Genomic DNA, 11,599 nt, shown 5'->3' with positions numbered 1-11,599 from the left:
AATGATGCATAGGCATGTTTGGATGAATTGCATTGATAGTTTCTCCATGGTATTCTTCTTCTATACATTGCCAATCTCTATTATTTTATTATGAGGTATAAAGATAAGTTCAATTATGATACCTAAGTCATTAACTGGATTAACAAGAGTTTGTAAAGTCAAGTTGGGATATTATCAAGGCAAAATACTGGTTACTGTCTTATTTACATTCTGGAAGGTTATCTAGATATTTTATATGTTCAGGTTATTATTTATAATTTTTATCATTGGTGTATGCTATTATTAGAGATGAAAACTGATTTAAAGTGTTGTTGAGGTATGATATGAAAAATATGTAGCTTACGACTGAACCTTGTTGAATTCCTACTGGCATAAAGGATGTAGTCTTAAAAGGACTAATAATTGCTTTTTATTTCATAAGTAAATAATATCAATAGATAATATTTATTTAACCATGAAGTTATATTGGGTCCAGGTCAAAATTATTGTTTAGGATGTGCAAAAGCTCTTGTGGTAGAATAGAATCATAACCTTGAGATATATCTAGATAACTGTATATGTGAGTACTTTTTCTCAAAATTATTTATAATTTTGTGTTTGTATTTAGTAGGTTAGTAACTGTAGTATGATGGGATAGGCCACAGTGCTAATTATTGGTTATTTCAATACCTATTTGATTGTATATGCATATTTTGAATATTTTTATTATATTAACATACTGGATGATAAGAAATATATAATCTTATGAAAATAACAAAAATAATGTAAATTTGGATTGTAAGTTTAAATTTTCTGTCTTATTAAAATAATAAAATTAACAGGAAGCTTTCTTATTAAATATCAATATTGTGAATAAAATGAAACCTGTAGACATGCATTTGTTTAAAAAAGTATTTATTTATATGAATTAAGTATAATACAAAATTAAGATATTAACATTTTTGAAAAATAATAAATAAATAATTTGTTAAATATTTAATTACATCAAACAGATTTTAATAGAATAATTACTCAATTTTATGGATACAAGATTCCAAACAGCAATAATTTTTTCATTTCTGTTCTGTGAAAATTTAAGTCATGCAAACCACAATACTTTTATTTCCTTAATTACTTATTATTTTACTCTACAATATGAAAATCAGTATTGATGCAAATGGCAATGCACATGTCAAAATATGATATTTTACTACATCAGTTTATCCGAATAGTTTTGCATCAATTTACTTCAATTTTTAAGTTTTTCTGGCTATTTTAGAATATCATTTGACTATAATTTAAAAAAAAAAAAAAATAGTATTCATGTGTAAAGTACAATTAAAATAATATATAATAGTATAACTCGCTAATAAAAATCCAAGTGAATTAGTGCAATTTATTGTTTTGTAGTTTTAAATTTTGTGTTTATGTAATTTATAGCAAACTACAACTTAAAAAAAGTCAAATATATTAATAGAAAATGTAAAATTTGTCTTTTAGTTTTATCTCTCTTCTTTATGTTTGACTTGCCATAATTCTAAGGCTTTATTAGCTACCACATCTGCTGTATCATCAGGAACCTAATTTATAAGAGTAAAAAATCTTAAATAAATTTATTTTTTACTTTATTGTTCATTATATTGAAAAAATTTTATTACAAGACTTATTGCCAAAAATTTACCTATATCCCATTGTATGAGAAACCAATTTGAGCTATACATTTATTCCAATAGTTAATGGAAAGATGTAAGTGATAGTAAAAAAGTTTTCTGGTTTATAATAGTGATAGAAAACTATGGGGTGTGGCATGAACATAATTCACACCTGAATCCCAAATATCTCAACCAGATGAAAAAGATAAGTTTTAAAAATTTCCTTATAGGCCATGTACATGGTAACCTATTGACATATATCCAGGGTGGCCAAGCTCCTTGATAGTCCGAGCCATTTTTCAAAATTTGAAATTTTTCGCGAGCCGCAATTAAATACGTATTAAAAAGGTATGCAAAAAATTCCAGATTACAAATTATATCCGTAGCAAGAGTGATACAAATTGTTTCCTCCAGAGCACAATGCAATGTCAACTGTCTGTTGCAATGACAGTTTACAAATTCAAAATCGGTCGATAACAGATGATTACGCCACTGTTTATGTTCGTTCGCGCAGTTTTCGATGAGTCATATCATTGTTAACTTGGATGGAAATTAAATTTGTTACAACGTTGCACTTAGTCTTTCATATTTGTTGTTAGTAATTTAAAAGACATTTTGAAACACACACGGAACGATAATAATTTTTTAAAATATAATAACACAAAAATGAAAAGGAAACTCTGGTACATCTATCGAGAGCCACAAATAATCCTTCAAAGAGCCGCATGTGGCTCGCGAGCCGCAGGTTGGCCACCCCTGACATATATCATATATGCAGACGGACCAGTAGGTTTGTGTATTGTACTGTTAAGTTTGAATGATCTTCCCGACATAATAAGCACTCCTCATGTGAAATTTCACTATGGTACGTAGTACATATTCCATCATCTACTAACTAATCTAAGTTTACTTACATTATCAATGTCTTACTTTTTTGAAAATTTGGAAATGATCATTCTGTACTCTAAAACTTCAAAATTAACAAAGTATGTTTTCTTATATTCTTCAAATTAAAATAAATATTTAAATAGCAAAGTGATAAACATCATTTTTTCGTCATTCTATTTCTTTCATCAGGTCCTTTTCTAATAAGTCTATATTAAGAAAAATTTGAGAACCCAATACTATGAGGGGAAATCAAAAAAGAATACCTCTAAATTTTTTATATACAGGGGTTGTGTTTATTTGAAATAAGTGAATATGCAAAATGAAGTATGCTTAGTGATCTATATCCCCACATTGGAACCATATTGATTCAAGCATTTATCCCAGCACATGATGAGGTTAAACATTCCTGATACCATGTTTCCCCGAAAATAAGACAATGTCTTATATTAATTTTTGCCCTCAAAGATGCACTATGTTTTATTTTCAGGGGATGTCTTATTTTTCTATAAAGAAGAATTCACATTTATTGTTGAACAAAAAAATTCCCAAGTTTAACTTAAACGAGAGTGACGTATATCCGGTCGTGTTGAACTGAACTTACGAAGTTTCCGTGCTGGAGTGGACTTCCCACTCTCGCTTCATCTTAACCTTCTCATAGCGTCGACATCGGGCTCGATGACCAATTAGTGCTTACTGAACCGTAGCACTATGCAAATGTGATGGGGTGTGATTCCCGGCCGACCAATTAGCGATCACCAGCCGTAACGTTATGCAAATCTGTGATTTCCAAGCCATAGTGTTATGCAAATCATGCTGCGTAGCGTGATTGTCTGCTGACCAATCAGTAGCTGTACTTTCAAAAAGCCAACGGCCACTTTCAACCATCTGTCGATGACCGTTATGACTAAAAAAACTTCGCTAGATCTTACTTTCAGGGGAGGTCTTATATTTCACAATTCAGCAAAACCCGTGCTAGGTCTTATTTTCTGAGGATGTCTTATTTTCGGGGAAACACAGTATGTAATGCTGTTTCTTACAAATAGAGACAGTTTTGAACTGATTTTCGACATAATCATCATCTAATTTGAATCTCTTTCCAACCAGAAATTTCTTCAGAGAACCAAATGATGACACTTTCAATGAATTAGTTCCCTTCTTGGTGATATCATTCCAAATAGTCCAAGCAAGTCATTGCCCTGATGGAAGTTTCCATTTTCATCAGTTGTCTAGGTATTCAGCAATCACTGATCTGTACCTAAGCTTTCCATGCACAGTGTCATATGCCAGACCAAAGAAAATGTCAAAGTGTTTGGATAGAATCTTCAGGTGATTATGGCAGTTTTTCTTAATGCTTCTTCCACCAACTTTTTCTAGAGTAGTGGTGTTTAATGGTTGCCCAGGACATAGTTCATTCACAGATTGGTGATCTTGTGCAAACATTTCCATTTTCTACAGAGTCCAGACAATCCTGAACACATTTTGACTATTTCAGCATGAATGTCTGACAATTTCTTACCCATTACCCACAGAAAAAGAATCACATCCTCTACTTTTGAAGTGTAGACAAATTTAGCATTGACACTTTTGAACAACTGCTGCTATCTCATGTCCAGGTTGGACACCTGGACATGAGATAGCAGCAGTTGTTCAAAAGTGTAATATCACTGTTACAATATTCTTGCTTCAGGTCATTTACTTTTTAACCAAGAACAGCACATACAAATTATTATTAGTAAAGAAGTGTTACTTTGTGATTTCCCTCATAGATTCAATTATATTCACTTTATCTTGTAATTCTGCTTTCACCAGCTGATACATATTTTGTTTTATTTCATACTTCATTGACTAGAAACTCTGGTAAGCATTGCTCACTGAAATAAAATTAATTTAGCTCACTGGAAGTTTGGTTCTTTCTGAAATATTCAGCTTATAATTTATCATCAGTTTGGTCATTGCTTAATGCAGGAAATACCAAAGCTACAAATGTTCATTATATAGAAGTCAACATCAACTAATTTAATAATATAAGGCCCAAAATTCATGAACAATACTAAAATGTTTATTTCAGGCAGCCAAATGTTTAATTTAAAAAGAAGAAACATTTTCATCCTTCTTTAGGGCAGCTTTGCCTTCCCAAATGAATATTACAAATATAAAAAAACCATTGATTTTTTAACATAAATTTGAATGTTATACAGTTTTTTTTTATAATATATTCATTTAGGAAGATGAAGAAACGATTTTTGTCCTAAAGGACAAAANCAAAGCTTTTTGCCATTTTATAATAATTAATAATATGAGATTTTATTTTTAAAATTAAAAATATAATAGATGGCGTCACAAATATAGTTTTAAATGTCGCCGGAAAAGTTAAGCAACTCGAGCTTACTGAGTTATGAATTCTTATTGAGGGTCTTAAATACAGTTTCACTTACGTTTTCCTGTTCCTCAAAAAGCAAAAAAGTGCATTTTTATGTAAGTCGAAGCAAATGTGGCTGAACACTGTGCTATCAAGATTACCAAAGCTAGTGCCTAAACACATATTTTATCTCAACACTGCAGGTGACTTTTCGCAACCTTCTCATAATTTTACTTGGAATTAACCAAAAAACTTTGGATTAAAGAGGCATTTTTTACAGTACTTCTATAGGAAATTCAAGAGTCCGGAAAAATATTCGAAGTAACCACAAATTCGAATTATCCAAGTTCTATTGTATTTCATTTTAACAAGTAGTTGAGCCACATTTATGACATTGCAGTACAAGTAAAAACATGGTATTATACTGTATTCATGCCGTATACTGCATTAGTTTTATCTATTGATTCGCTTGAACATTGAATTTATATCGTATCTAAAAACTGTTTGATTTCACAATTTATTACATATTTATTTATGACTACTCCTCAAACGGACATAGCAAAAGGAAAGAGAATAAATGTAAGTTATAACGGTACTATATAACCATCGTTCATTAGTATTAATCTGTAAAGATGTCCCCTTTAAGCCAGTGAAGCAGAGGCACAAGTTATAGTGTTTATGAGCAATAATTTGAGTCAGTTTGAACAGCAGTTGATTGTTCAAACTGCTGATCAAATTGAGTCACTGCTCGGAGGGGGTAGGACCCCAGAGGAAACTATGAGTTCTTGTGCCATGTCAATAAATAAAATGCAGTATTTAAAAATATTTACGAGATTTAGTTTTACAAGAGCTTTTTAGGAAAGATATACTCCCGCAAATCGGGGTTATACTATAACTTGAAGAAATGGTTACATCTGGATATCTTTTTTCATCATTTGAAATTTCTATGAAATAATAATGTTTTCAATAATGTGGTAAAAATCGAGTAAGAACTTAAATAGGATTGAATCGATGAAATAAGGCAAGTCAAGATTTGCGCGATCTGTCAAGACGGATGCCCTCAGAAAAACTTTCAATGGTAAACTGGCCACTATTTAGGTCACGTAAATTAAACCCGGAAAACCCTACCTAACCGTTTTCATTGTGGGCCTAGCCGAATCTACGATAAGAGTGGAAAAAGCCTTCTTTTTCCATAGCGGAAAGAATCTAAAATGGAAAATACCCGATTGATTTTCTTTGCTTTACATATTGAAGTCATAATATCTCAATTTGCTAAGTGTAAATATGAGGATTAAATGTGCACGAACTTTTCTAGACAATATACACTGTATATTGTCTAGAGTTCATTTTGGTTTGGAAGTTTTTTGATATTGTTGGAAGAAAGCAACGCAACACTTGACAAGATATGTGTAAGACATATCTTGGCAAGTGTTTTCGGGAAAGTGGTTTCTACTTGGGTATTAGACAAGTGAAGAAAACCCGGAAAATTTTACGTGACTACTGGTGAGGCGAAATCAATATTTGATGGTCGGATGCCCGAACAGTTAAGGTGGCAGTCAACTGTTCTGGACGACCCGGGATCGACTCCGGACGAATCGAAAAAACCACACGAATTTTTCGGGATTGGTTCATCCGGATATATGCACCGTCCCTCAGCATCTGGCCGCTCCATTATGAGCCTCAGAATGGCTTGCTACAGAAGGCCCTCTTAGAGCCCACGAAGTGGAAGGAATTTTAAAAACGTATTCAGTGGTTTTATTCACTTTGCCATTGGTGGGTAATTTTTTTTTGCTTTTGTGATAAAAAATTTCTTAGAAATAATGAAAAACCGAATTGAATTTGAGTCCAAAAGTGAAGAGAAAGAATATGCGCAAGAAGTGTGCTGATAGTTGTTTAAACTTTAGATTCGTGTGCATTACAATAACATCTGCGTTGTATTGTCAGCTTCAAATATGCTTTCAAATAAACTAGAATGTCATTTACATTATTTAGGGAGACGCATGAAATTTCTTAGTTCAAGGAAAGTTGCAACAAGAAAAGTTTGAGAAAACCTGATCTGTATAAAGATTTTTAAAAATTCCGTTACTATTTCTGAAGTCTCTAAGTTTTTAATTTAATTACATAATGTTTTCTAGATATTGTAGTCAATTTATAAATTAATTTTTCATTTTAATTCTGTATTTTATATCAATCTAACGATCGTTTACGGTTATGACTTTTCCTATGAGTGATCCAAAATCGAGTGTGATTAATAATCTCTCGCGGAATTTTGAGTCTAGTAGATAATTTGGATCAGTTTTGTTCTTCATCCCTCACTCATAAGGGCCAATATCATTGTTCATTTATTATGAAAATATAACAGTATGAAAGCTGATATGCATAAACAAATAAAGATTTCCAAAAGTTTTCTCAGACTTATTAAAAAATTATTCGGTTGTTTTATCGAAAAGAAAAATCGAAAAATAAAATGGCATTACTTTACGCACTGAAGATCTAGAAAGCCCGATCTATATCATAATGGATAAAGATTCGAATCCATCTGAATCGTCGTAGGTTTCTCACGAATATTTCAAACCAAACCATAGTTCTCAACGTTTTACTCATTGTGATCAACCACTACGGAAATTTTTAAACTCCGCCCTCTTTCCTTTCTAAAAACAGGGCTGTTTTAGCAAGTCCATCATCACTTCGGCTAGACCCACAACGGGGCGGTTGGGTGATGAGGGACAGAATCCGACTTATCCAGAAAGACCACTCCCCAAAAAATTTCTAGCTTTTTCGACCCATCCAGAGTCGATCCCAGATGGAAGAGCGGTGGCTACCACCTTAATCGCTTGGTTAAGGTGGCCCCATTATACATTAAGATGCCAATATGAGAAAAAGTGAAACCTGCTATATTAGTTCATTGTAGAGGGCTGAGATGGCTGAGATGGTTAAAGCGTCAACCCGCCTCTCTGAGAACCCAGCTTTGAGTTAGTGTTAAGAAGATCAAAAGTCCAAAACCTCTTGATCTCAAGGTGGTAGGGCAGCACGTCCCTATCACTTTCAGATACAATAGAACTATCACTATCCTCCGTTATATATCTCATCGAATCAAGCTAGGCAAAGAAAAGGTTTTTTAGCGCCCACAGAGCGAGGTTTAAAAAATAACTTTTATATTATTATTCATAATAAATAAAATTATGTGTGTCGCCATCTTTCATGAAATTTTGTTATAACAAATTTTTTATATTATTAATTATTATAAAATGGTAAAAAGTTGAATTTTCAGGGTAGCGATGAGTTTTATAAGAAATTTGTAAATGCTAATAACAAGTAAAATCTACATTAAATTCAATTCCTCTCGAGATATGACACACGAACCATTTCGTGTGTCATATCTCTTCATTCCTTCGACCTTTAACCATCGAAATTTAATAGTGTCAATGCTCCTTATACACAAGCCACACAATATACAAAAGGTTTGCATAAACCCGGAGGAACAAATTTGACACGATTCCAACAAAGTATTGGAATCGTGTCAAATTTCTCTTGTTACGCGTACACAACAGTCGGGAAAGTAAAAGGCAGAAAATCAAATAAAAGTGAACATAAACAAATTTAATTATAATTGTTTAGGATATTAAAACGATCATGCAAAAGAAAATATTGCTTTGTTGTATACTCCAAAGATGTTTCGGGATCCCACTGACGGAAATCGTATTGCATTTTCAATGTCACTGTTCAAATATCTTATTTATAATAAAGAAACCTTCCTGCCGTAAATTAAAAGCTAAGAAATCATTACACATCATTAATCTCTTACACAGAGATGAGTATCCAATGAATGTTAGCATTCATTCGACACTCAAAACTCTCCCATTTCTTTTTATTCTACAGTCGATTCCCTATAACACTGTTGATTATTCCGTTTTATATGAATTCCATGTTGTACGAGTCGCTTAGATTTTACAAATACGTGAGCCGTTCACAGCCCGGCACACGTATTTGTAAAATCTAAGTGACTCGTACAACATGGAATTCATATAAAACGGAATAATTAACAGTGTTATGGGGGGCGACTGTACTGCCTATCAAGACGAAACCACTTTCTAAATCTAAAAATTGAGTACATCACACAAGAAAGTGTGGGGTTTAGTGGAGATTTGAGAAGGCACCTCTCCCCTCCAATGATGGCAAATTCCACTGAATTGTTGGCAAAGTCATGCCATCAAAAGAAAATTTATTATTATTATTATTGCAGTTCTGTTAAGTGAAATATATAAGTATAAAGAAGTGGCATGAGGGATGGGCGATTTCGGCAGGTGAGCCAACCTTTCTATAAGCTATCATCATAGCTTATAGGCTCGACAAAATCGGTCTCAACGCTCCCTCAATGACAATACAAATATCAACGATGAGATCCTAGAATGATCCTGGGTAAAAAAAAGTAAACGGTTCTGATTTATCCCTGAAGCAATCTACCATTGCTTTTTTTGGATCAGAAAAGTGGTTTCATCTCTTAATTAATACGAAATCCGAAAGTCAGAGAAGTGAAACCAAGAGAAATGCCATATACATCAACGTTATGACTCCAGAATGTTTGAAGAATAGAAAATCGGTTTATTTATTTATCAACCTTTCAATGTGTTAGGATAATAATTTAGTAATTTTGTTTATGTTTATTTTTGTTTTCTTTCTTTTTTATAGAGTATAGTACATGAAAACTCGCTTTTAAAGCGAATGCACTGGCACGTGACGCTCAAGGTCATTTGAAAGTTAAATGGAAATTGCGTTACTTTCACGCTGCCTATTCTTAATATATTTTAATTTCTTTCCTAAAAAATAATTGATATTATTATTTAACGTATTGAAATAAGAGTTAGGTTTAACGTTTTATAATACAGTAATAGAAAAAATTTATTAAATATAATATTTCATATGATTTGATGTAAATCAAATCTATCTGTTCGGTAATTATCTTTTCACACACTAGATGGCGTTATATATTTTGTTTAAAATTTTTAATTTTAAATTAATAATGTAAATATTTTTGTTTTTATAATAAAATGTATAATTGGATATTACATACTTTTTTCATTTTAGAAGAATATTATCATTTTAGAAAAATATTTTTATCAATGTTTGTTAAAATTAATTTAATTTCCAAAAATTTAGATTTTAAAGTATTTATAGGATATATAGACCGAACAGCATATTATTTAGCGCAAATAATTAAACAGAAAAATTATGAATAATATTTGTCCTAAATTTTTCTATTTCTATGTTCGACAACAGATGGCGATCCGATCGACAGGTTAAATTAATTTAATACGGTATATTCGTGTGTATACGTTATGTAATAAAGGATTTATAAAAATATTTGGCTATTGTTGGGCACTTTGTATACAAATAAATTATCAACAGAAATATAATCTCTACTCATTAACATGAAATCCTCTTTTCTTAGTCGCCATATTTGATAAGGTGATTTAATGTTTTACTACTTCTTGTTAGCTGAGTTATAAGCAAAAAACTATTTCATTGACTCTCGTTCATACTTTATTTACAATGAAAGCTTATACGATAGCCGGATGGTCGAGTGATTTTAAGGGCAGTACGACCTGGAAAACCCGGAAGGGTCGAAAATCATAGGAATTTTTTGGGGTTAGTTCGTAGGCCCTGTCCACGCGTCACCCCCATTGTAAACTTGGCCAAACTCGTAACAAAATTGCTAAAAAGGTCCTCTTATCGCCCACGGGGCAGAGTTTAATGAAATTTTATGAGAAAGTAGAGAGGTTGAGGCGCACGTTTTAAACGTGTAAACGTGTACGTGTGACGTTCGGCGCCGCTTTCCCGTAAGCCTAAAAGTTTGACAATGGTGTTTGGATAGTCGGTGGAATCACGCTCGACATTCCAAACACCATCGTCAAACTTTTAGGCTTACGGGAAAGCGGCGCCGAACGTCACACGTACACGTTTACACGTTTAAAACGTGCGCCTCAACCTCTCTACTTTTACATAAAATTTCATTAAACTCTGCCCCGTGGGCGATAAGAGGACCTTTTTAGCAATTTTGTTACGAGTTTGGCCAAGTTTACAATGGGGGTGACGCGTGGACAGGGCCTACGAACTAACCCCAAAAAATTCCTATGATTTTCGACCCTTCCGGGTTTTCCAGGTCGTACTGCCCTTAAAATCACTCGACCATCCGGCTATCGTATAAGCTTTCATTGTAAATAAAGTATGAACGAGAGTCAATGAAATAGTTTTTTGCTTATAACTCAGCTAACAAGAAGTAGTAAAACATTAAATCACCTTATCAAATATGGCGACTAAGAAAAGAGGATTTCATGTTAATGAGTAGAGATTATATTTCTGTTGATAATTTATTTGTATACAAAGTGCCCAACAATAGCCAAATATTTTTATAAATCCTTTATTACATAACGTATACACACGAATATACCGTATTAAATTAATTTAACCTGTCGATCGGATCGCCATCTGTTGTCGAACATAGAAATAGAAAAATTTAGGACAAATATTATTCATAATTTTTCTGTTTAATTATTTGCGCTAAATAATATGCTGTTCGGTCTATATATCCTATAAATACTTTAAAATCTAAATTTTTGGAAATTAAATTAATTTTAACAAACATTGATAAAAATATTTTTCTAAAATGATAATATTCTTCTAAAATGAAAAAAGTATGTAATATCCAATTATGTTTCTTCAT

The 11,599-nt window shown here is 32.3% G+C and overlaps 1 protein-coding gene across 1 annotated transcript in view; it reads right to left on the bottom strand.

Moving 5' to 3' along the window:
• Positions 1-960: 960 nt before the first annotated feature.
• Positions 961-11,599, bottom strand: part of LOC111642195 (TBC1 domain family member 7-like) — a 46,722-nt gene continuing 36,083 nt past the window's right edge. Inside the window, exon 8 of the mRNA XM_023388495.1 lies at positions 961-1,559. Coding sequence (XP_023244263.1) covers positions 1,482-1,559 — 78 coding nt within the window. The 3' untranslated portion in view covers positions 961-1,481. The remainder of the gene's footprint in view (positions 1,560-11,599) is intronic.

The sequence above is a fragment of the Centruroides sculpturatus genome, unplaced genomic scaffold, assembly GCF_000671375.1.
Source record: "Centruroides sculpturatus isolate CEXI.00-Female unplaced genomic scaffold, Cexi_2.0 scaffold1694, whole genome shotgun sequence".
Lineage (NCBI taxonomy): Eukaryota > Metazoa > Arthropoda > Arachnida > Scorpiones > Buthidae > Centruroides > Centruroides sculpturatus.
This window is presented reverse-complemented; position numbering and strand designations above follow the sequence as displayed.